General features: G+C 35.9%; 2 protein-coding genes and 1 long non-coding RNA gene across 5 annotated transcripts in view; 1 reads left to right on the top strand and 2 right to left on the bottom strand.

Moving 5' to 3' along the window:
• The window catches only part of LOC114642418 (zinc finger protein OZF-like), a 227469-nt gene that overhangs the window by 17466 nt on the left and 182542 nt on the right, over nt 1-27461 (bottom strand). The window lies entirely within an intron of this gene.
• On the top strand, nt 18897-20890 carry LOC114642417 (uncharacterized). Of its 2 annotated transcripts, XM_028791329.2 has the most exons (7): nt 18897-19044; nt 19422-19512; nt 19593-19681; nt 19822-19949; nt 20137-20188; nt 20293-20390; nt 20550-20890. In XM_028791329.2, the coding sequence occupies exons 1-7, from the start codon at nt 18917-18919 to the stop codon at nt 20747-20749; spliced, it is 786 nt and encodes a 261-aa protein (XP_028647162.2). In that variant the 5' UTR covers nt 18897-18916; the 3' UTR covers nt 20750-20890. The 2 variants fall into 2 exon arrangements, with proteins under 2 accessions (XP_028647162.2, XP_051783334.1); XM_051927374.1 differs by lacking the exon at nt 20550-20890 and having other exon boundaries at nt 20293-20516.
• LOC114642415 (uncharacterized) lies at nt 24725-26785 on the bottom strand. Its single transcript, XR_007935078.1, has 3 exons — nt 26649-26785; nt 25710-25817; nt 24725-25356 (listed from the first exon to the last, which is right to left on the bottom strand). It is a non-coding gene; the product is annotated as an uncharacterized LOC114642415 (long non-coding RNA).

Below are 27461 nucleotides of genomic sequence, written 5' to 3'. Positions count from 1 at the left end.
GGAGATCTGGGGACCTGGGTTCGATTCCCGGGTCCTCCCTGCGTGGAGTTTGCATGTTCTCCCCGTGTCTGCGTGGGTTTCCTCCGGGCGCTCCGGTTTCCTCCCACATTCCAAAGACATGCAGGTTAGGTGGATTGGCGATTCTAAATTGGCCCTAGTGTGTGCTTGGTGTGTGGGTGTGTTTGTGTGTGTCCTGCGGTGGGTTGGCACCCTGCCCAGGATTGTTTCCTGCCTTGTGCCCTGTGTTGGCTGGGATTGGCTCCAGCAGACCCCCGTGACCCTGTGTTCGGATTCAGCGGGTTGGAAAATGGATGGATGGATGGATATCTGCTTCTCACAATTAAAAGAGGGCACGTGGTGGATTTTAGACGACTTCATGACCAAACATAAGTGTTACCTGCCAGGTAGGGTTACCACTTTTAATACAAAAAAATTAGGGACGCATACTGCAACGGGTGCCACATCCCAGTGCCAACACTTTGCAGACTCTACTTAAAAGACCCACCCTCCTCACTGGACAGTTAAAAAGACCAATCAAACTAACGATGACATCAAGTATTACCCAATCAAAAGTAGGAAAGGAGGCATCTTCATAAAATGCGTGTGGGATGATTTGCATGAGACGCTGCTTTAAAAAAAATGATTAAAAAAAAAAAAAAAAAATGGGACAAATCCCGTCCCGTATTGATTCAAAACGGGACGCGCAATTTCATTCTCAAATACGGGACGATGCCGTATTTTAAAGGACGGGTGGCAACCCTACAGTGCCAGGTAACCACCCATACAATCAGATTGTGATTCAGACTAGGAATGCAATGAATGTAATTACCCCGATCTACATACAAGGCGAAAGTCTTGCAACATTCAAAGATGATGGTTTGGGATAAGTACACCATAGAACATAAAAGAGCTTATGAAGCCTTGAACCGAAAAAAGCAAGATCTCAGAGATCGTAAAAAAAAAATAGGAGGTAATGTTGTTTTACTCGCTGTAGATTTTAGTCAAACATTACCAGTTATTTCACGAGGGAGACCAGCAGATGAACTCAACGCGTGTTTAAAATCCATGCTTCTCCCACGCTCGGTTATATGTCGCGTGTTCTCGGGTAGGTGCACCAAAAAATGTATACATTTAAGCATGTAATTGGCAAACAAAAAATGAGGTATACCCGAAGGCACTGCAGTAGTACTTAATGTAACTTTACTTCTTAAATGTTAATGTTTTACTGTTTAATAATTTATACGCTTCTTATATGTTGTTCAAATTCTTTTATCAAAATACCAGTGACAGCACAATGCACGATAACGTGGAGTGAAAACACCATACGCATCCGCCCACAGCCGCCCTGGTGTGCGCAGATAGGAGTTGATTCTACAATAAAATAAAAGATAAAAAGAGTAATACAATCATCACCCATAAAGCGGATAGTAGACGTGACGTACTATATGTGTACCAGATTTCAAGTCAATAGGTGAAACGGTTTGCGAGCTACAGGTGATTTAAAATCCTGGACAGACAAACGAATAGCCACGGTAGCAAATTACAGAAGAAGATTTTACTGTTTAATAATTTATATGAAATGTGCTTCTTATATATTACTTCATATTCTCATATGATAATGATGTTAATGTTGTTTATATTGATTTCTATGTTATTGAAACTGCATGTATGTGTATATATTATATATATATATATATATATATATATATATATATATATATATATAGCAAAATACCCGCGCTTCGCAGCGGAGAAGTAGTGTGTTAAAGAGGTTATGAAAAAGAAAAGGAAACATTTTAAAAATAACGTAACATGATTGTCAATGTAATTGTGTTGTCATTGTTATGAGTGTTGCTGTCATATATTATATATATATATATATATATATATATATATATATATATATATATATATATATATATATATACACATACACACATACACACACACACACACATATACATATACACATATATAAAAGCCATTGTACTTCTACCAAACATTTCATACTTAACCCTCCATTGATATTTTGTAATTTGTATTGATATTACACGCTTCATTTGATATCAGGGACGTGTGGTCAGGGGTAGGCATCATGTAAAGTAAAAAAAACTAATAACGATAACATAAAATAAATTCGTCCACTGGTGCTAAAAATTTGTTTTCTGTATGATTCCAATTGTTTTGTTAATTTTTATAGTCAAAATTGCTGAAGTTGCACATTTCCTGTTCAAATACAATGAGCATTGCCTCGCCTTGGACTGCGCTGACCCTCACACACTGGGTTTAATGCATCCAAATTGGCACGTACCTGTTTGTCTCTCTTTATGTCGCCAATATAATGTTTGCAGACACATTTATTATACACCGTGACTTTTCACAGTCTGGCTAATATCTTTAATGAATGTGTCGGACATATTTAGTCTTGCTGATCGAACACAAAACCGCAGTGAAAAGGCACACGGTGAGGCAGACAGTACCGCACCGCACCGAAGGGGGCGCATGTGAGCCCAACAGCTGCTCGTTCCTGCTGTTCTACACAGAAGCTCTAGGCACCGATAAGTTAGCGATATCAGAAAGTCAAGTGCACTGCAGCAGTCCGTTTATTTTTATTTCTCGTTCCGACTGACTGCCAACAGGGAAAATTAAGACTTTTTAAACTAACGGAAAATAAGGACTTTTCCAAGAAAGTGATGGAGATTTTCGTGGAGGATAGGCGCATGGCCTTCATTTACAAATAAAGGTGAAGTAATTTTATAAAAATGGGATCAGACTAAAAAAAAAAACAATCCAATATTTAAAGACTAGATTTTGACCTTAAATAAAATATTCTTTTGTTTTTCTTGTTATCCTTTTGTTGAACAGTCTGCATTAAATTTGATGAAAGCATCAGAATTAAAAGCTTTTAAAACAGCTAAATATTTCAATTAAGGTCAAAATTGAAATCAATTTTTTTTGTACACCACTCAATACTTTCATTTGTATTGAATGAGTATGAATTGTAGAATTACAATGGAAATTTTGAAACGCATGGAGGGTGCAGAGCAAATGAGCTCTCTCTGCTCTCTCTCTCTCCGCTATAAACATAACGTTCTTTCTTAGCCAAATGTGTACATTACCTATGTATGTGTAAAGAATGCTGATGAGATATGAAACATAACCAGTAGTCAATGTGTATGCTGCCAATTGAATTGTGAATTAGCTACTCTTTTGGGTTCCTATATTTTTAAATCTGACTCTGAAGGAGTCAGTGCCTCACCAGCCATAAACCTCATCATATAAGTTGGTTGATATAGTTCAGTGACAGACTGAAATGACAATTAAAGTAGTTGCTGACAATTCGTTATTGTTATTATGGCTTGTTCTCATTTCCTTAGTCTGATACTGTAGGTAAAAGATATATTATCATATTTTATTTTATATATTATAGTGTATAGAGTTTCACTATAAAACGTATTAAACTTTGTATCTGAGTGTTTGGAGACACTGGTGTCGTACTGAATTTGTATTGTAGAAAAACATAACATACACTACTGTCCAGCATGCTTAAATGTGTGTTTTCATTTCTGATCTCTATATGGCACTTTCCTTTTAGGAGAATTCACTATGAATACAGTAACCCCTCCTCCATCGCGGGGGTTGCGTTCCAGAGCCACCCGCGAAATAAGAAAATCCGCGAAGTAGAAACCATATGTTTATATGGTTATTTTTATATATTTTAAACCCTTATAAACTCTCCCACACTATTATAAACATTTCACGCACAGTTATACAGCATTAACCCTTTGTATTCTCTTAGATATTAGGTAAGATTCGTTGAAATGTACAGTAAAACCTAAATATTATTTTAAAGATATCGAGCGTCTCCGCTATCAATACGTTACAGCCATTACAACAGACAGGCCACCAGCAATAAATACGTACAATACAAGAAAAATTGTATACAGTAAAATGTGTGTACAGCGACACTAAACTATGTACATGTAATAAGTACTGTACGTAAATAATTAATTATGGTTACTCACCAACAATGACACGACGACTTGTCCGATAACGATGAGTTTAATTTTACTGCACAACAAAGGATAGCGTTACAGCTCTTCTAAAGGAGCCTCTTCAGGCGACTGTTTAGCACCGCCGTTGTTGTTCTTCCATCACTCTTCAATCCAAATCCCTAAAGCAGATTCCATCCATACTACTGCCTTATCACGTCCACTTGCAACTCGTTTTGCGCTCGGATTAAAGGACACTGCGGCCGTAGATCTTATATGCTTTTCCTCCTTTTTAAATAAAAAGAATCGTGGACTTATTGATGCTGTAATAATGTCCTGCAGCGGTGTAGCTGTTCCCTTCCTTCAACATATCCAAAACTTTTACCTCTTCTGCAATCCTGAAGCATTAGCAGTAACGTGCATTACTTCTGAATGAGTGAGATTAGACTTCCTGGTTAATGCAGCATTCCGTTGCTGAGCCAATCAGCAGCACACAGGAACTTAACCGCGTGCTCTGATTGGGTAGCTTCTCAGCCATCCGCGAATAGCGTCCCTTGTTTGAATTCAAATGCGTCTCTTGTTTGAATTCAAATGGGCAAATCAACTGAGGAAGCACACGTACTGTAGACCGCAGACATCCGCGAAGCAGTGAAAAATCCGCGATATATATTCACATATGCTTACATTTAAAATCCGCGATGGAGTGAAGCCGCGAAAGACGAAGCGCGATATAGCGAGGGATCGCTTCACTGTAGTTTCAGCCAATCAGTGCCTTCTGAAGGTTTGAACCTTCTTTGTTATAAGCGATTGCTGCATGTAAGTATTGTTTTGAGTTACGGTTTAGTGTAACAGAAGGCTTACTTAGCTCTTAAATCGACATAAAAATGCACACACATGCCTCAAATTATGTACTGAATTGCTAACATTTACAGTGTCCGTTTTTGAAAGCTGTAATTTTTACTTGTTCCCGTTATTATGCATTATAATTTAGCATCATATGTTACTTGTCACTACTCACGAGCCCTGCTTCATTGAGATTATGTCTCTTATGCTGTATACGCAAACATTTTAAGGGAGTGTTTATTGAACTGACTGTAGCAGACTTGTCGTCTTCTTAAAATGACTCAATTTATATGATTTTGACAATCATAAGACCAAAAATCAAGGAGGTTGTGAGTTTGTGTGGACTGTGCTGTATTTTTTTGTTTGTTTTAACGTGACATCGTGTCAGTAGAGAATGTGTACTGTTAACAATGCATTCTATTCTTAATGAGAGCTCACAAGCTTTTTTGATATTTTCCAAAGGCCAAGGCTTCTCGGTTTGTTTATTAATATATTTGACAGTGTTTTATTTTAATTTAATCAGGATTATTTTAAACACATCACCCATATTAATTGCCCCTGTAGATATGTGAAGTTTGGTGTGAATGAACAAAAAGTAACAACACCATATAGTAGTTATGGTGCGTTTTAAAAACTAACAAAGCTCTTCATTTGTCTGAAATATCAGGCTTTGTATTTTTATGTTTGGCAATGGAATGTATCAGTAACCCCTCCTCCATCGCGGGGGTTGCGTTCCAGAGCCACCCGCGAAATAAGAAAATCCGATAAGTAGAAACCATATGTTTATATGGTTATTTTTATATATTTTAAGCCCTTATAAACTCTCCCACACTATTATAAACATTTCACGCACAATTATACAGCATAAACGCTTTGTATTCTCTTAGATATTAGGTAAGATTCATTGAAATTATGTATTTACATACAGTAAAACCTAAATATTAAAGACTAGCAAAATACCCGCGCTTCGCAGCGGAGAAGTAGTGTGTTAAAGAGGTTATGAAAAAGTAAAGGAAACATTTTAAAAATAACGTAACATGATTGTCAATGTAATTGTGTTGTCATTGTTATGAGTGTTGCTGTCATATATTATATATATATATATATATATATATACACATACACACATACACACACACACACACATATACATATACACATATATAAAAGCCATTGTACTTCTACCAAACATTTCATACTTAACCCTCCATTGATATTTTGTAATTTGTATTGATATTACACGCTTCATTTGATATCAGGGACGTGTGGTCAGGGGTAGGCATCATGTAAAGTAAAAAAAACTAATAACGATAACATAAAATAAATTCGTCCACTGGTGCTAAAAATTTGTTTTCTGTATGATTCCAATTGTTTTGTTAATTTTTATAGTCAAAATTGCTGAAGTTGCACATTTCCTGTTCAAATACAATGAGCATTGCCTCGCCTTGGACTGCGCTGACCCTCACACACTGGGTTTTAATGCATCCAAATTGGCACGTACCTGTTTGTCTCTCTTTATGTCGCCAATATAATGTTTGCAGACACATTTATTATACACCGTGACTTTTCACAGTCTGGCTAATATCTTTAATGAATGTGTCGGACATATTTAGTCTTGCTGATCGAACACAAAACCGCAGTGAAAAGGCACACGGTGAGGCAGACAGTACCGCACCGCACCGAAGGGGGCGCATGTGAGCCCAACAGCTGCTCGTTCCTGCTGTTCTACACAGAAGCTCTAGGCACCGATAAGTTAGCGATATCAGAAAGTCAAGTGCACTGCAGCAGTCCGTTTATTTTTATTTCTCGTTCCGACTGACTGCCAACAGGGAAAATTAAGACTTTTTAAACTAACGGAAAATAAGGACTTTTCCAAGAAAGTGATGGAGATTTTCGTGGAGGATAGGCGCATGGCCTTCATTTACAAATAAAGGTGAAGTAATTTTATAAAAATGGGATCAGACTAAAAAAAAAAACAATCCAATATTTAAAGACTAGATTTTGACCTTAAATAAAATATTCTTTTGTTTTTCTTGTTATCCTTTTGTTGAACAGTCTGCATTAAATTTGATGAAAGCATCACAATTAAAAGCTTTTAAAACAGCTAAATATTTCAATTAAGGTCAAAATTGAAATCAATTTTTTTTGTACACCACTCAATACTTTCATTTGTATTGAATGAGTATGAATTGTAGAATTACAATGGAAATTTTGAAACGCATGGAGGGTGCAGAGCAAATGAGCTCTCTCTGCTCTCTCTCTCTCCGCTATAAACATAACGTTCTTTCTTAGCCAAATGTGTACATTACCTATGTATGTGTAAAGAATGCTGATGAGATATGAAACATAACCAGTAGTCAATGTGTATGCTGCCAATTGAATTGTGAATTAGCTACTCTTTTGGGTTCCTATATTTTTAAATCTGACTCTGAAGGAGTCAGTGCCTCACCAGCCATAAACCTCATCATATAAGTTGGTTGATATAGTTCAGTGACAGACTGAAATGACAATTAAAGTAGTTGCTGACAATTCGTTATTGTTATTATGGCTTGTTCTCATTTCCTTAGTCTGATACTGTAGGTAAAAGATATATTATCATATTTTATTTTATATATTATAGTGTATAGAGTTTCACTATAAAACGTATTAAACTTTGTATCTGAGTGTTTGGAGACACTGGTGTCGTACTGAATTTGTATTGTAGAAAAACATAACATACACTACTGTCCAGCATGCTTAAATGTGTGTTTTCATTTCTGATCTCTATATGGCACTTTCCTTTTAGGAGAATTCACTATGAATACAGTAACCCCTCCTCCATCGCGGGGGTTGCGTTCCAGAGCCACCCGCGAAATAAGAAAATCCGCGAAGTAGAAACCATATGTTTATATGGTTATTTTTATATATTTTAAACCCTTATAAACTCTCCCACACTATTATAAACATTTCACGCACAGTTATACAGCATTAACCCTTTGTATTCTCTTAGATATTAGGTAAGATTCGTTGAAATGTACAGTAAAACCTAAATATTATTTTAAAGATATCGAGCGTCTCCGCTATCAATACGTTACAGCCATTACAACAGACAGGCCACCAGCAATAAATACGTACAATACAAGAAAAATTGTATACAGTAAAATGTGTGTACAGCGACACTAAACTATGTACATGTAATAAGTACTGTACGTAAATAATTAATTATGGTTACTCACCAACAATGACACGACGACTTGTCCGATAACGATGAGTTTAATTTTACTGCACAACAAAGGATAGCGTTACAGCTCTTCTAAAGGAGCCTCTTCAGGCGACTGTTTAGCACCGCCGTTGTTGTTCTTCCATCACTCTTCAATCCAAATCCCTAAAGCAGATTCCATCCATACTACTGCCTTATCACGTCCACTTGCAACTCGTTTTGCGCTCGGATTAAAGGACACTGCGGCCGTAGATCTTATATGCTTTTCCTCCTTTTTAAATAAAAAGAATCGTGGACTTATTGATGCTGTAATAATGTCCTGCAGCGGTGTAGCTGTTCCCTTCCTTCAACATATCCAAAACTTTTACCTCTTCTGCAATCCTGAAGCATTAGCAGTAACGTGCATTACTTCTGAATGAGTGAGATTAGACTTCCTGGTTAATGCAGCATTCCGTTGCTGAGCCAATCAGCAGCACACAGGAACTTAACCGCGTGCTCTGATTGGGTAGCTTCTCAGCCATCCGCGAATAGCGTCCCTTGTTTGAATTCAAATGCGTCTCTTGTTTGAATTCAAATGGGCAAATCAACTGAGGAAGCACACGTACTGTAGACCGCAGACATCCGCGAAGCAGTGAAAAATCCGCGATATATATTCACATATGCTTACATTTAAAATCCGCGATGGAGTGAAGCCGCGAAAGACGAAGCGCGATATAGCGAGGGATCGCTTCACTGTAGTTTCAGCCAATCAGTGCCTTCTGAAGGTTTGAACCTTCTTTGTTATAAGCGATTGCTGCATGTAAGTATTGTTTTGAGTTACGGTTTAGTGTAACAGAAGGCTTACTTAGCTCTTAAATCGACATAAAAATGCACACACATGCCTCAAATTATGTACTGAATTGCTAACATTTACAGTGTCCGTTTTTGAAAGCTGTAATTTTTACTTGTTCCCGTTATTATGCATTATAATTTAGCATCATATGTTACTTGTCACTACTCACGAGCCCTGCTTCATTGAGATTATGTCTCTTATGCTGTATACGCAAACATTTTAAGGGAGTGTTTATTGAACTGACTGTAGCAGACTTGTCGTCTTCTTAAAATGACTCAATTTATATGATTTTGACAATCATAAGACCAAAAATCAAGGAGGTTGTGAGTTTGTGTGGACTGTGCTGTATTTTTTTGTTTGTTTTAACGTGACATCGTGTCAGTAGAGAATGTGTACTGTTAACAATGCATTCTATTCTTAATGAGAGCTCACAAGCTTTTTTGATATTTTCCAAAGGCCAAGGCTTCTCGGTTTGTTTATTAATATATTTGACAGTGTTTTATTTTAATTTAATCAGGATTATTTTAAACACATCACCCATATTAATTGCCCCTGTAGATATGTGAAGTTTGGTGTGAATGAACAAAAAGTAACAACACCATATAGTAGTTATGGTGCGTTTTAAAAACTAACAAAGCTCTTCATTTGTCTGAAATATCAGGCTTTGTATTTTTATGTTTGGCAATGGAATGTATCAGTAACCCCTCCTCCATCGCGGGGGTTGCGTTCCAGAGCCACCCGCGAAATAAGAAAATCCGATAAGTAGAAACCATATGTTTATATGGTTATTTTTATATATTTTAAGCCCTTATAAACTCTCCCACACTATTATAAACATTTCACGCACAATTATACAGCATAAACGCTTTGTATTCTCTTAGATATTAGGTAAGATTCATTGAAATTATGTATTTACATACAGTAAAACCTAAATATTAAAGACTAGCAAAATACCCGCGCTTCGCAGCGGAGAAGTAGTGTGTTAAAGAGGTTATGAAAAAGTAAAGGAAACATTTTAAAAATAACGTAACATGATTGTCAATGTAATTGTGTTGTCATTGTTATGAGTGTTGCTGTCATATATTATATATATATATATATATATATATATATATATATATATATATATATATATATACACATACACACATACACACACACACACACATATACATATACACATATATAAAAGCCATTGTACTTCTACCAAACATTTCATACTTAACCCTCCATTGATATTTTGTAATTTGTATTGATATTACACGCTTCATTTGATATCAGGGACGTGTGGTCAGGGGGTAGGCATCATGTAAAGTAAAAAAAACTAATAACGATAACATAAAATAAATTCGTCCACTGGTGCTAAAAATTTGTTTTCTGTATGATTCCAATTGTTTTGTTAATTTTTATAGTCAAAATTGCTGAAGTTGCACATTTCCTGTTCAAATACAATGAGCATTGCCTCGCCTTGGACTGCGCTGACCCTCACACACTGGGTTTAATGCATCCAAATTGGCACGTACCTGTTTGTCTCTCTTTATGTCGCCAATATAATGTTTGCAGACACATTTATTATACACCGTGACTTTTCACAGTCTGGCTAATATCTTTAATGAATGTGTCGGACATATTTAGTCTTGCTGATCGAACACAAAACCGCAGTGAAAAGGCACACGGTGAGGCAGACAGTACCGCACCGCACCGAAGGGGGCGCATGTGAGCCCAACAGCTGCTCGTTCCTGCTGTTCTACACAGAAGCTCTAGGCACCGATAAGTTAGCGATATCAGAAAGTCAAGTGCACTGCAGCAGTCCGTTTATTTTTATTTCTCGTTCCGACTGACTGCCAACAGGGAAAATTAAGACTTTTTAAACTAACGGAAAATAAGGACTTTTCCAAGAAAGTGATGGAGATTTTCGTGGAGGATAGGCGCATGGCCTTCATTTACAAATAAAGGTGAAGTAATTTTATAAAAATGGGATCAGACTAAAAAAAAAAACAATCCAATATTTAAAGACTAGATTTTGACCTTAAATAAAATATTCTTTTGTTTTTCTTGTTATCCTTTTGTTGAACAGTCTGCATTAAATTTGATGAAAGCATCAGAATTAAAAGCTTTTAAAACAGCTAAATATTTCAATTAAGGTCAAAATTGAAATCAATTTTTTTTTGTACACCACTCAATACTTTCATTTGTATTGAATGAGTATGAATTGTAGAATTACAATGGAAATTTTGAAACGCATGGAGGGTGCAGAGCAAATGAGCTCTCTCTGCTCTCTCTCTCTCCGCTATAAACATAACGTTCTTTCTTAGCCAAATGTGTACATTACCTATGTATGTGTAAAGAATGCTGATGAGATATGAAACATAACCAGTAGTCAATGTGTATGCTGCCAATTGAATTGTGAATTAGCTACTCTTTTGGGTTCCTATATTTTTAAATCTGACTCTGAAGGAGTCAGTGCCTCACCAGCCATAAACCTCATCATATAAGTTGGTTGATATAGTTCAGTGACAGACTGAAATGACAATTAAAGTAGTTGCTGACAATTCGTTATTGTTATTATGGCTTGTTCTCATTTCCTTAGTCTGATACTGTAGGTAAAAGATATATTATCATATTTTATTTTATATATTATAGTGTATAGAGTTTCACTATAAAACGTATTAAACTTTGTATCTGAGTGTTTGGAGACACTGGTGTCGTACTGAATTTGTATTGTAGAAAAACATAACATACACTACTGTCCAGCATGCTTAAATGTGTGTTTTCATTTCTGATCTCTATATGGCACTTTCCTTTTAGGAGAATTCACTATGAATACAGTAACCCCTCCTCCATCGCGGGGGTTGCGTTCCAGAGCCACCCGCGAAATAAGAAAATCCGCGAAGTAGAAACCATATGTTTATATGGTTATTTTTTATATATTTTAAACCCTTATAAACTCTCCCACACTATTATAAACATTTCACGCACAGTTATACAGCATTAACCCTTTGTATTCTCTTAGATATTAGGTAAGATTCGTTGAAATGTACAGTAAAACCTAAATATTATTTTAAAGATATCGAGCGTCTCCGCTATCAATACGTTACAGCCATTACAACAGACAGGCCACCAGCAATAAATACGTACAATACAAGAAAAATTGTATACAGTAAAATGTGTGTACAGCGACACTAAACTATGTACATGTAATAAGTACTGTACGTAAATAATTAATTATGGTTACTCACCAACAATGACACGACGACTTGTCCGATAACGATGAGTTTAATTTTACTGCACAACAAAGGATAGCGTTACAGCTCTTCTAAAGGAGCCTCTTCAGGCGACTGTTTAGCACCGCCGTTGTTGTTCTTCCATCACTCTTCAATCCAAATCCCTAAAGCAGATTCCATCCATACTACTGCCTTATCACGTCCACTTGCAACTCGTTTTGCGCTCGGATTAAAGGACACTGCGGCCGTAGATCTTATATGCTTTTCCTCCTTTTTAAATAAAAAGAATCGTGGACTTATTGATGCTGTAATAATGTCCTGCAGCGGTGTAGCTGTTCCCTTCCTTCAACATATCCAAAACTTTTACCTCTTCTGCAATCCTGAAGCATTAGCAGTAACGTGCATTACTTCTGAATGAGTGAGATTAGACTTCCTGGTTAATGCAGCATTCCGTTGCTGAGCCAATCAGCAGCACACAGGAACTTAACCGCGTGCTCTGATTGGGTAGCTTCTCAGCCATCCGCGAATAGCGTCCCTTGTTTGAATTCAAATGCGTCTCTTGTTTGAATTCAAATGGGCAAATCAACTGAGGAAGCACACGTACTGTAGACCGCAGACATCCGCGAAGCAGTGAAAAATCCGCGATATATATTCACATATGCTTACATTTAAAATCCGCGATGGAGTGAAGCCGCGAAAGACGAAGCGCGATATAGCGAGGGATCGCTTCACTGTAGTTTCAGCCAATCAGTGCCTTCTGAAGGTTTGAACCTTCTTTGTTATAAGCGATTGCTGCATGTAAGTATTGTTTTGAGTTACGGTTTAGTGTAACAGAAGGCTTACTTAGCTCTTAAATCGACATAAAAATGCACACACATGCCTCAAATTATGTACTGAATTGCTAACATTTACAGTGTCCGTTTTTGAAAGCTGTAATTTTTACTTGTTCCCCGTTATTATGCATTATAATTTAGCATCATATGTTACTTGTCACTACTCACGAGCCCTGCTTCATTGAGATTATGTCTCTTATGCTGTATACGCAAACATTTTAAGGGAGTGTTTATTGAACTGACTGTAGCAGACTTGTCGTCTTCTTAAAATGACTCAATTTATATGATTTTGACAATCATAAGACCAAAAATCAAGGAGGTTGTGAGTTTGTGTGGACTGTGCTGTATTTTTTTGTTTGTTTTAACGTGACATCGTGTCAGTAGAGAATGTGTACTGTTAACAATGCATTCTATTCTTAATGAGAGCTCACAAGCTTTTTTGATATTTTCCAAAGGCCAAGGCTTCTCGGTTTGTTTATTAATATATTTGACAGTGTTTTATTTTAATTTAATCAGGATTATTTTAAACACATCACCCATATTAATTGCCCCTGTAGATATGTGAAGTTTGGTGTGAATGAACAAAAAGTAACAACACCATATAGTAGTTATGGTGCGTTTTAAAAACTAACAAAGCTCTTCATTTGTCTGAAATATCAGGCTTTGTATTTTTATGTTTGGCAATGGAATGTATCAGTAACCCCTCCTCCATCGCGGGGGTTGCGTTCCAGAGCCACCCGCGAAATAAGAAAATCCGATAAGTAGAAACCATATGTTTATATGGTTATTTTTATATATTTTAAGCCCTTATAAACTCTCCCACACTATTATAAACATTTCACGCACAATTATACAGCATAAACGCTTTGTATTCTCTTAGATATTAGGTAAGATTCATTGAAATTATGTATTTACATACAGTAAAACCTAAATATTAAAGACTAGCAAAATACCCGCGCTTCGCAGCGGAGAAGTAGTGTGTTAAAGAGGTTATGAAAAAGTAAAGGAAACATTTTAAAAATAACGTAACATGATTGTCAATGTAATTGTGTTGTCATTGTTATGAGTGTTGCTGTCATATATATATACACTAGCAAAATACCCGCGCTTCGCAGCGGAGAAGTACTGTGTTAAAGAGGTTATGTAAACATATATATACATAAACATACTGTATATACATAAATATATACATATACACATCCACATATATATACATATATCAACATATATATATACACATACATATATATATATATATATATATATATATATATATATATATATATATATATATATATATATATATATATATACACACACACACGCAGACACATATACATATATATACATATACATATTTGTATATCTACATATATATATACACATATATACATATATATACATATTTGTATATCTACATATATATAAACATATATACATATATATACATATTTGTATATGTACATACATACACATATATCTATCTATCTATCTCTATATATATATATATATATATATATATATATATATATATATATATAGCTGATTACCCAGTGGATTCGCTGACTGAGTGCAAGAGAAAAAAAATAAAATGTATGTATAAAAATAAGTTTAATTGCCAAATTTATTTTTCCACAAATAAAGAGCACTTACAATAACATAGAAATCAATATAAACAACATTAACATCATTATCATTTGAGAATATGAAGTAATATATAAGAAGCACATTGCATATAAATATAAATTATTAAACAGTAAAATGTTCTTCTATAAAACACTACTGTGGCTATTCGTTTGTCTGTCCAGGATTTTAAATGAGCTGTAGCTCGCAAACCGTTTCACCTATTGACTTGAAATTTGGTACACAGATACTACGTCACGTCTACTATTCGCTTTCCCACACATATGAATACATATATATATATATATATATATATATACACATACATATACACACACATACACATATATACATATACATACATAGTGCGTTGCAACACGGGCTGTGATTGTTACATGGGAGGGAGAGGACAAATCACAGCTTCCCGCTTTCTAATCGGGCTTGTGATTGCTGCTTTGACGGATGTCCAGATCCCACAGTATTTCCCCTTAGGAGAGGCGTTAGGCAAGTGTAATTGAATAGCGGTGCTGCAAGTTATTACTCTTTTTATCTTTATTTTATTTTATTGTAGAATCAACTCACAGCTGCGCGCACCAGTGCGTGCGTGGCGGATGCGTACGGCTGACGTTTTCATTGTCTACCACCTTCGCTAATCATTCTTGAGGCAGATTGAAGAGTTAAGTGCCAGCTTAACTGAAAATTAAAGAAAACATACTAAGTTTAAAAAAAAATCAGTTTTAACGGGTAAAGATGCCGACGAAAGAAGAGAAGCAGCGGGACGCTAGGGTCAAGAGCTGCTCATTAAGCAGCAAGCTCATCAACCTCTGAGCAAACGAATGGTAAACGTACAGAGAAAGAGGATAAATACTATGAATGGTCATGTCAAGTGTATTCACTCCACGTTATCGTGCAGTGCGCTGTTACTGGTATTTTGATAAAAGAATCTGAATAACATATAAGAAGCGTATAAATTATTAAACAGTAAAACATTAACATTTAAGAAGTAAAGATACATTGAGTACTACTGTAGTGCTTTCGGGTATAGTACATTTTTTGTTTGCCCATTACATGCATAAATGTATACATTTTTTGGTGTACCTACCCAAGAACACGCGACATGACCCGGCAGTTAAAAATTTATCGCTCCAGCAATTTTAACTCTGTTACAAAGTCATCTAATATGGTATTGCAAACGGCAGCGGGAGCGTTTCTATAAACTCAATTTAAACTTACTGTTTACACCGTGCTTTGAAGATGCATAGTATGCGACACGTGTTTCGCCGTAATTGTGGGCTCATCAGGAGTACACAGTCACTGCACTCCCTTACGGGAATCGATCCTCGGACGTAGAGGCGAAGCCCCTAACGTTGTGCCACGGCGTGAGGTTCGTTCATTTGACAGCATATAGATCGGGGTAATTACATTGCAGGCATTCGTAGTCTGATTCACAATCTGATTGTATGGGTGGTTACCTACCAGGTAACGCTTGTGGTTGGTGAGCAAGTCGGCTAACTTCTGCCACGGTGCCCTCTTTCAGTTGCGAGAAGCAGATCATACAATGGTTGAAATAGTTTAATATATATAGCAAAATCACCGCGCTTCGCAGGGGCGAATATGGTATTGCAAACGGCAGCGTTTCTATAAACTTAAAGTTACGGTTTATACCGTGCCTTGTTTCATATTCTTTTCCTACCTTATCAATTGTGTAATGTGTTTTTTGAACAGGTTTGATTCATGGAAGAGATCACTCCTGCTGCGTTCAGTCACTTCACGTGAGCCACTGTCTTGTGTGATGTTGCGATGTCCACGGGTTTATTTAATGTTAGCTAAGACCCGGCAGTTAAAAGTTTCTCGCTACAGCAATTTTAACTCTGTTACAAAGTGATGCAAACTCTCGTTTATACCTCGTGTCTTCTCATTAAACTTGTATCTCGCGAATATGGCATTGCAAACGGCAGCGGGAGCGTTTCTATAAAGTTAAGGTTACGGTTTACACCGTGCTTTTTTATACCTCGTGTCTTCTCATTAAACTTGTATCTCGCGAATATGGTATTGCAAACGGCAGCGGGAGCGGTTCTATAAAGTTAATTTAGACTTACGGTTTACACCGTGCTTTTTTATACCTCGTGTCTTATGAAGATGCTTGTATGCGTCACTCACTCGCTTCTTATTGTTTCGCTGCCTTGTCAATTGTGTAATGAATGTTTTCTTCTGTGCTCTTTGGGGCTCCTCCTTCTTTTCTACGTACTGAGTTCACAGTCAGTTCACGTGATTACGTGGGAGGCGTGATGACGCGACACGCAACTCAGTCTCCTACGGCCATCTTGCTGCCTACCATTACAGTATATGGACAAAAAAGAGGTTCCAGTTATGACCATTACGCGTATAATTTTGAAATGAAAACTGCCTAACTTTTGTAAGTAAGCTGTAAGGAATGAGCCTGCCAAATTTCAGCCTTCCACCTACACGGGAAGTTGGAGAATTAGTGATGAGTGAGTCAGTCAGTCAGTCAGTGAGGGCTTTGCCTTTTATTATTATAGATATCGAGCGTCTCCGATATCAATACGTTACAGCCATTACAACAAACAGGCCACCAGCAATAAATACGTACAATGCAAGAAAAATTGTATACAGTAAAATGTGTGTACAGCGACACTAAACTATGTACATGTAATAAGTACCGTACGTAAATAATTAATTATGGTTACTCACCAACAATGACACGACGATGAGTTTAATTTTACTGCACAACAAAGGATAGCGTTACAGCTCTTCTAAAGGAGCCTCTTCAGGCGACTGTTTAGCACCGCCGTTGTTCTTCTTCCATCACTCTTCAATCCAAATCCCTAAAGCAGATTCCATCCAGACTACTGCCTTATCACGTCCACTTGCAACTCGTTTTGCGCCCTGATTAAAGAACACCTCGGCCGTAGGTCTTATATGCTACAGTGAAACTCTAGTACAGTGTCCATTTTAGGACATCCTCCTCCCTCCGAGAAAACTCCATCCTTCCTACTACCTTCGACAAAATATTCCTCCTCCCTGCGAGGAATCCCCAGTCACCCCTCCTCTCTCCTCCCTCCTCCATCCGCTCTCAGTTCTCCGCTGTCCGTTTTTTACGCCATCCACCCTCCTATCTCCGTCATCCGCCTTCAGCTCTCCGTCACCCCACCCCCACCCCTCTGCATGACAGCATTTTCGTTAAGGAAGTGACGTAAAACTCTAGGTCCACCTTCTTCACAAGTTCATTCGCCAAAATATTTGTCAATTATATTTCACAGTAAGAATTTACAGCACGACTCAAACGCGGGAACGAAGGTAAATGACGTTAATTGCTGAGTGTCTTTTAATACTGTGTAAGTATACATATTAACACGCGTGCATTAAAATGTGTGCATTTACGGGGCGATTTCTCAGGCTTAAAAGCTCACCTTTTATTAAAAAGGTGAACGCAAACTTTTTTCATTCTGAAGGGCACAAACCACTTCGGACTTCAGCCGTTAAATGCGCGAAAATTTCGTTACACCTAATAAATGAGCGCAACATATTATCAGTTGTATTGTATGCTTACAATACATGTAAAAATGTGTTAATCATTAATTAATAGTATGGGATAGTGTTTTTTCGACTCAGCTACAGATGCCGATGGAGACCAGAACTGCTTTGGAAAAATATGAACGCCTTAGGGCCGATCTGGAAGAAGGTAGCGCAGCTCCTTGATTTAATCAATTCCATGTCTTGGTGGGTTTGCGTAGCTTGTTGTCACTGTATTTACACCTGTTTTTTCAGGCTTATTGACTGAAAGGGGCTTTCATGAAAAAGTTAGAGCTTTGCTACAGGATACGCCCTCTACAAGCCAAGGAAGTAAAAGTAAAGGTGTATATTTCTGTTTTATTTAACCTTTTAAGTTCGTATGCATAGCCCCATTTGGCCGTTTTGTTTTTTTTTTCTTCAGTAATATTTCAGTTCTCTAAAAATAAACAACATTGATATTTAAAATGTAATTATAGAAACACAACATAGATACTTTACTATCAGTAGTATAACCACTTGCCAGTTGTTGAAAATATTTAAAAAGTTGCACCCGTTAACAAAATGCATTGCTTTCTACAGACGTTATTTTTTCAGTAAAATGCATTGTTCAGAATGTATTTAATGTGTTCATTTATTGTGCATATCTTGTTTTGTATCACAGATTCGCATGTCATTGGAGTAAAGAACCATGATCGTAAGTAACTAGCCTTAATAATTCAATTGTAATGTAATTTAAATTTTATAAACATACCTCACAATGAATTATCCCATAAGGAAGTTAATATGTTTGCACACTGTTTGAATAAAATACATTTTTGTTAAAAATCTGAATTAGTATGTACAGTTCTGGTATCAAAATGTTTCATGTCATAGGTTTGCGTATTATCAGAAACTTATTTGAGCAAGGGTATACTCAGAAGGAGATGGTTAAAGTAATTGAAGTGTTTGGAGGAGGAAAAATATCGTAAGTTAAATATTTTCATTAATTTTTCATAAGATTTTGGATTATATCTTTATACTGTGGGAAAGGCCATTCATAATCATTTTTAGTTCCAAATTTCATTGTACCATATGCTATTGTTATTGGTTCACTTAGTGTGTATTGTGTAAAAACTTCAGTATTAAGCATTAATATTTTTCTCAGTCTATAAATTAATTTTTGGTAGAACAAACATTATGCAAATTATTTTTTATCAAATTTTATCTCATAATATATTTCTTAGTGAGTTGACGCAACAGATGACGACAACATAAAAGTTTGTTCCACCAATTACAAATATTATGCATTGTTTTAAGATTTAAAGAACAGAAGGACATGGTTAATTTCTGTAACATTTTCAGGGATCGCCAACTGAGAAGACTTTTGCACAAAATGAAATTGTTTAGAAGGAGTAATGACCGCCCCAAAAAAGAAATTTTTGCTGCAGTTGAGGTACCAGTATTACTGACTCCTTGATTACGGAGGTGATCATTAAGTGAATTAATGAAATCCAAATGATTTTTTTATCTTAGAGTGAATTAAAAAAGTGGCCCCCAATGAAAGGTGTTCGAGCTATGTATAGACGTGTGAGGGACTTCAGAGGAATTCGACCATGCTATCGGTATCCTGTGTCTAATTCTACAGCATATTTCATGATTTATCTATTATTTATGTTGTTTCTTTGACTACTTGGTTAACAGTAAACACTCATGCCCTTCCTTAAATATGTGACTTCTAAAATTATTTTATTTTTTTCTGTAGAAATGATGTACATGAAGTAATGCGTCAATTGGATGCAAGGGGTCTGCACAGACGACAGCCAGGAAATCGCAAAATTCTGAGATGCCAGTACTCAACAAAAGGCCCCAATCACACTTGGCACATTGATGGCATGTCTTATATTGGCTTTGTTTTTGTTTCTTTTGTAATGTACATGATCCATATGATAAGAATAGAAAGTTCAAAACTGTGAAATCTGAGATTCTTACAAGTTACTTTAAACCCACTGTTTTTAATGTGGATACAATGTTATTACTGTGTTTGCAGGGTTCATTTATTGAATTTTGTTTGTTGCAGGAAATGATAAATTGCGTTTTTATGGAATCTGGATTCATCTGTGTATTGATGGGTATGTAGAGACAAGCTGAATTGGTATTATTGTGATCAATACTGTTCTGTTAATATTTATATTCTCTATGTATGTTTTTTGCATATTTTCATATCTTTATGAAGATATTCAAGACGTGTTATATGGCTACATGCAGGGACCTCCAATCGGAATCCACGTTTCATTGCTAGATATTTTCTTGATGCTGTGGAAACAGAAAATGGTGAAACGTTTACTTTCATTTCCAGCTAATTCCTATGATAAATGAGTTTCTTTAGCTGTATATTGTTAGCAGATTTTCTTAATATTTTATAGAGCATTTTTCTGGCTGTGTGCTTTATATTACTGTGTTTTATTTATTTTTGAATTGCTATGGCTGTAGGTTGTCCACGCCTTGTGAGAGCAGATAGGGGTTGTGAAAATTCTTTAGTTGCCATTATACAGATGTCTTTTAGATACTGTCACCATGACAGCTTAGCAGGAGTTAACAGTTTCAGATATGGGAAGTCTATACATAATCAAGTAAGTATAAAAAAAAATACCAATTTGTTTTATATTTCATTATTGTGGCTTTACCTTTAAAGATGAAAAAGCTATGTACAGTAGGAAAATGCACATGCTTTCAACAATTACTGCTTCGTAAATCCTATCACAAGTAATATGATGTGTGACAATATCCCTTGCGAGTGTTTGCTGACAGGATTTTAAATGACTGAATTTAATATTTTGGGGGAAAAAAATCACCAATATTATTATTCTGTTTTATTTCTAAAAGCGAGCAGAGTACTTTAATGGATACCTAAAAAAATCATGGATATCTTTCTGGCAAAAAACATTTTGAGGTGTGTAATGTAGATGTAATACGTGTCTCTTTGATTAACTAATGATTGCATATAGTATTGTTAGCATTTTTTCCCTTAGTACACCTAAGAAATTTTGCCTTTTTGACAGGCAATGGTGGAAGCTGGAATTTTGGAACTGTCCAATCCCATACATATGTATGTATTGTACATTTATTAAAATATATATATATATATATATATATGGGCGGCACGGTGGCGCAGTGGGTAGCGTTGCTGCCTCGCAGTTGGGAGACCTGGGTTCGCCTCCCGGATCCTTCCTGTGTGGAGTTTGCATGTTCTCCCTGTGTCTGCGTGGGGTTTCCTCCCACAGTCAAAGATATGCAGGTTAGGTGCATTGGCGATTCTAAATTGTCCCATGTGTGTGTGTGCATGTGCCCTGCCCGGGGGTTTTGTTTCCTGCCTTGCACCCTGTGTTGGCTGGGATTGGCTCCAGCAGACCCCCGTGACCCTGTGGTTGGGATATAGCGGGTTGGATAAAGGATGGATGGATATATATGTATAAATTGATTCATATACACAGTATATATGTAAATGCTTATCTATTTATTAGTTGTTATTTTTCAATTTAAAATTATATTTACATAATGGAGACTGATTTCTTGTTTAAAGAACATGATGAACAAGAACTAAATACTATTAGATTAGATTAACTTTATTAATCCCATGGGACTAGGGTGTTGTACCGTGTTAGCCATTATGAATGTAGTGAAAAGTTCAGCAAAACGACACCTTTAATTGGCTAACTAAAAAGATTACAATATGCAAGCTTTCGAGGCAACTCAGGCCCCTTCTTCAGGCAAGATGTAAAGGGGCCTGAGATTCCTCAAAAGCTTGCATATTGTAATCTTTTTAGTTAGCCAATTAAAGGTGTCATTTTGCTGGACTTTTCACTAATCCCATGGGAAAATTCAAACACATACAGCAGCAGACTCACAGGATAAATAATATAGCCAAACTATCAATCAGTCGATAAGCAAATAGAAATATAATGTGTATTGTGCAGATATTTCAAAAACAACTTCACGAGTGCCCCTGGTGGAAGCATTGAATTGCCTGATAGCAGTGGGCAGAAAAGACCCCGAGAGGTGCATTTTAACACACCATGGTAGAATGAGCCTGTGGCTAAAAGTACCCCAAGACAGTGCCTACTGGAGGAGATTTTTCATGATGGCATCCAATTTTGCCACAATCCTCTTTTTTACAACAGCTTCCAGTGTGCCCAGAGTTTGCACTGTGATGGAACAGCCTGTCCTGATACGTTTGTTCAGGCATTGTACTACTTTTGTGCTCAGGTTGCTTCCCCAGGAGACTGCAGCATGGAACACCACACTGGCTACTATGGACTGGTAGAACATTTCCAACAGTTTGCTGCACACATCAAAAGACCTGAATCTAAATAGCTAGTACACTCTGCTCTGGCCCTTCTTGTACAGAGACACTGTGTTGTCAGACCAGTCCAGTTGGTTACGTGAATCCCCAGGTACTTGTAGCTCTGCACCTCTTCCACGTCGTCCTTCCCCGGATGGTGACTGCTCAAAGGCTTTTTGTCTTGCTGATACTGAGTTGCAGGTTGTCCTGGCACCACAAGACAAAGTCCTCTACAAACATCCTGTACTCTTGACTCGTCTCCATTATTAATGCAGCCTATGATGGAAGAGCATCTGAAAATTGAAAAATACAAGTCAGTGTATATTGGAAATAAAGATGCTTTTTTTGTGAAGGACCTCATGAAGTAATCAGCAAAAATGCTGTATTTTTCAGCATTATAATGATTCAGTATTTAGCTCTACTGTATTGCCAGTAGGAAGTATTGGCTGGTACTTATCTATATGGAATCTTCATGTTAACCACATATAAGAGTAGCTTTTTCCAGAAACGTGTTTTCCTTTGCATCACATTTACATGTGTTTAGGTTACTTGGCATCCTGAAGTTTTGGTGAATGTTGTAACTGTGTGTACCTGTGAGAGAATACAACAAGACTGCCATGCTATTCACAGTTGCTTGTGTTTGGATACACTAGGATAGTTGTCTACATCACTATAAAACAGTTTAATAAGAAAATGTTGTTTATACATTTCATTCTGTTTCAGACACTGTGTCCAATATTGCTTTTTACCTCTTATTGAAAGGCAGCTTTACTCTGAGCGCATTGAATGGAACAACCACAGGATTCGTAAGCAGACTCTAGCTGCAGGACCATTTGGAAAACCAGACATGCTTTATTTTTGTCCTCCATCCGGTAATGTTATCTTTAAACACAGCCTATCCAAATCTATTTTCATGCTTACCTTATAAGGTTTTATGTTTAAACTATTTTGGACAAAACTATGATAACATATTGGCCATCGGACCTTACTCCTTTTTATGTTAACTAAGGTTGTCTTATTTTAATTTCTTATTTGTCTTTTATTCTTCTTTTCTTCATTATGTAAAGCACTTTGAGCTACTTTTTGTATGAAAATGTGCTATATAAATAAATGTTGTTGTTATTTAAGCCAACTATTAATTATTTTGTCACATTTGGTTTTATCAGTTAGCTCAAAAACTTCAGCCTTGAAAAACATAAACTGTATAAACAATACTGTCAAAAGAAGTAATAAATTTCTCTCTCACTGAACTACACCACACAAAAGTTAGAAGGTTAGCTCAATTCTTTCACATAGGGCAACCTTCTGTTTCCCACATTTTATTTGTTGCCATAAGGCTGCCGATTAAGGTTCTAAATATTTTAATATCAATAGTTTTGAGAAGTCTTTGATTCCCAGAGTTATAAGCATTTTGAATTCCAGCAGTTGTAAGAGTTATTAGGTACTATTAAAATTATTTTTCTTTGTAGGAATCTTGTGTGTGCCTTTTGAATGTGTACTGACTTCCTGTCATGTGATTAGTCTTGGCTTGTTTTCCTGTATCTGTGTAACAATATTCTGTGCTTTTATACTTTACCACTGCAAACAAATTTCCCTCTGAGATAATAAAATCTGCCAAACCTAACCCATTGTCTAATCTGTTTTTTGTTTATTATATGTATTTTGCATACAGTATATGGTATTATGAAGAGTGCTAATTTACTGTTTAATCATTCCACTCATTTATTTTTTGTCATAAATAGGAACTCCACATTTGCTGTGCACAATTGATGATGATCTTCAGCAGCATGCAGACACTATGGCTTGTGAAAAGGGAGCAACCCTGACTGTGGCCAATGTTGCTTTCAGGCAGTTGTGCTCCACTGTGTTTACTCTCCCCAGATCAATGGATGGTTATTCAGTTGATGATGCTGTGGCTTCCTATCTAACGACTGCAAATCACATCACAACCCTTATGACCAGAATGAATCTGATTGAGCCAGATAACTTTGTACAGGCTTTTGAAATATATGAAAAAATCATCAATTCTTCTCATACTAAATAAATTTTGTTGTTGTGAAAATAAATTGGTTTAATCATACTTTTTTGAGCCTTTACACATAGAAAGGTCCATTATAACAATTTAAAATAACCCAGAGGATATTTATATAGAACCTTTAGTATCCTTCCATAATCTATATTTAACCATTATCAGTCCATTAATTTTATGAACTTGCACTGATATTAGAGTTCCTTGTGGCAGGAGAATCAAGCACCATTTATGAATTTGTTGAGTACAACTTAGATGGCTGTTTTTGCTTCTCTGGGAGAGAAATTATTTATTTGCATCAGAATTCTATAGTCATAACATCAAGAACAACAACATAATCAATATAATTGTATGCACTTTTTTCCTGTATACAGTATATAATGTAACAATACATTTTAATGACAGGAAAAACTAAACATTTTACTTTCCTCTTGGTGATGAATAAAACAAAGGTCATCATCTAAAATATTGCATTTTGTAATTACCAATGGTATCCGTAATGTTTTTTTTAAATCAGTGTTGTCCAATGATTTTAACAGAAGAACTAGGTTTGAGGCCGAAATTCTTTCCGATGGTGTATATTTTAAACATGTACATATTAATTGTGTGCACAATGAATCAAATTTGTTTAAAGCATTTGGAGCTGCCTCTGTTGACATTAACTGGCACAGCTCTTTACAGGTCTTTACAGACCATGGTACAGTGTTTGTGTACAGCTCTAAAAATGTTATGCCGATGGACCATATGTCTGAATGTACAGAACAAGGTTGAAAGGTTAGCAGACATTCAGGAGCTGTGTAAATAGCAGTACCACCAAGAGGTCCACTTAAAAGGCCAGATATTTTGCTCCCCTGCCTTAGCGAAACTGAGTCGCGAACATTGGCTAAACCCCAGTCGGTAAGATAGGCCTTTTTGCTGCTGCCTTCAATCTAGAAGACAAAAATTACAGAAATTAAAATGAATTTACTTAATGAAACACAAATGATCAACAAAGCATATGTTTGTTGCCTAAACAGAATACATGTTTACCCTGTGTTTTGCACAAAAGTAAACATAAGCTTAGAATTCAAAATGTTAAAATTGTGATTGTGACTAATATAGAAAAACATCCCAAAACAGCTATTTATTTTTATATAGCACAGAATCACACACAGAATGCCTAAATAGGCTTTAATAGGCCATGTTTAATTTACAAAAGAGGAATCAAAGTGAAACCATACTAACACAGTAACTCTTTTGTTTCCCTTGTATTTTCAATTTCTGTTTAAAAAATATATCCTACCAGGATGTTTGCAGGCTTCAGGTCCTGGTGTATTACATTCTTGGAATGGATGTATTCCACAGCCATTGCCACATCAAGTGCAACGTAATTTTTTTCTTCTGCTTCTAACTACAAAATGAGAAATGATTTGTAAAATCAACCTGAATTATCCAAGTAATATTTAATGCATCAAGGTCAGGAAGTTATCCTAAAAAAGCTGATATGAACTTGTAATTTCCAGGTATAATTTTATTTATAATGCTAATATCTATATTACTATAAACAGTAAAATCACCACTGTTAAATTAACACTATAGCTGCAGAGATGGTCCATACTTTCCACATGTACAATTTAAAATGTTACCATAACACTATTAGAAATGATTTAATAGGGTTAGTTTAGCTGTTTACCCTTTTACGATGCCTTTTGTAGCACTTAACAAAAACTACAGATAGAACTTTCCAGCTTTAGCATTAAACAACAGTTCTTTCATTTTTTAGGTTATCATGGAGCTACATTACAAGCACATAATGTGATAACTACACAAATAGGAAAATGAAACAATTTAAAGCTGCCTGAGAAAGTGGAATGTTAAATGGCAAGCTTTTTTACCAAGGATGCAAAATGGAACTAGTTATAAAGGTATCTTGAATAGTCTATAGGAAGAATGCCAGAAATAATAAACATTTATCCTTTAATAATCAATATTTTTGTTTCCTTTTTAAAGGAGTATTATTACATTAATATTAACTTGCATGAATAGAAAGCAATTTTTTTCACATGACACAGTGGTAACATAAAAAGATTTAGAATGGATCAGAAAAACAACTAACAATATCCTTTTTTAGAATGCATATTTTCAAGTAAAAACATTGCTAATTTTTGAAAACTTAATTTAAAAGGTTCAAATGTCAAAAACTCTTGTTATATCAAGTTAAAGACAACAGAACATTCCATACCTTCACTGGACTGTCTGCACTGTGAAGTACAACGTGTAAACTTGCTCCATGGACATACTCATTTGCTATGAGTATATACTGATCTTTTTTGGTAGCAGCCAAGAATCTAACAATATTTGGATGAGAAAGTCTTCTACAGATAAAAAAATACCATCATTAAACTATAACTATACATAACATGTTTATTTTTAAGGAGAATTGTAAATGAAGACTTTACAACACATTGTAATGTAAATATCCTTAAAAAATTCTGTCATGTTTCTTTGTCTTTAATACAAGCTTTTAGAAAGGTTTTCTTTTACATTCAATTGTCTGATGTTCACAGTTTTCAGAAATCAACAATAAACTAAACAAATTTAAACAATCAAGTTTCACTACAAATAATATAAAGGGAGAATAGAACTTACAAACAAAGAAGGATCTAATGCAAAAAGTCATTACTGTCATCAACAGGAATCTTCTTTACTGCTGCTGGTGTTCCCTGATATGAACCAAAGTACACCGTTCCAAACGACCCTGACCCCACAGCCAAATCAGGATTGAATTTGATTTGTCCATCATCAACATATGGAACTCGTGGCATGTACACTTGTGAAGGCAATGAAACAAAACAAAAATAATACTGTTGCAGTAAAAATAACAAACATACAGACAACTAAAACAGTTAAGTTAAATGAGGCAGCAAAAGTCTTACTAAACACCAAACCCTTGAACATAGCACTTATGCATTTAGAAGAATAAATCACCTTTTTTTTTCAAAATACAAAAGTATTGCTTTTCACTATGTCTGCATTACAACATACTGTACCTGGA

Source organism: Erpetoichthys calabaricus, chromosome 1 (genome assembly GCF_900747795.2).
Source record: "Erpetoichthys calabaricus chromosome 1, fErpCal1.3, whole genome shotgun sequence".
Taxonomy (NCBI): domain Eukaryota; kingdom Metazoa; phylum Chordata; class Cladistia; order Polypteriformes; family Polypteridae; genus Erpetoichthys; species Erpetoichthys calabaricus.
The sequence above is the reverse complement of the archived record's forward strand: the minus strand, read 5'-3'. Positions and strand labels throughout refer to the sequence as shown.

Bases quoted from the DNA above. Each gene is read 5' to 3' on its own strand.
- LOC114642417 (XM_028791329.2), top strand. From the start codon at position 18,917: ATGTACAGTTCTGGTATCAAAATGTTTCATGTCATAGGTTTGCGTATT. The intron at 19,682-19,821 runs GTATCCTGTGTC...TTTTTTCTGTAG, and splicing joins GGAATTCGACCATGCTATCG to AAATGATGTACATGAAGTAA. The intron at 20,189-20,292 runs GTATGTAGAGAC...ATCTTTATGAAG, and splicing joins ATTCATCTGTGTATTGATGG to ATATTCAAGACGTGTTATAT.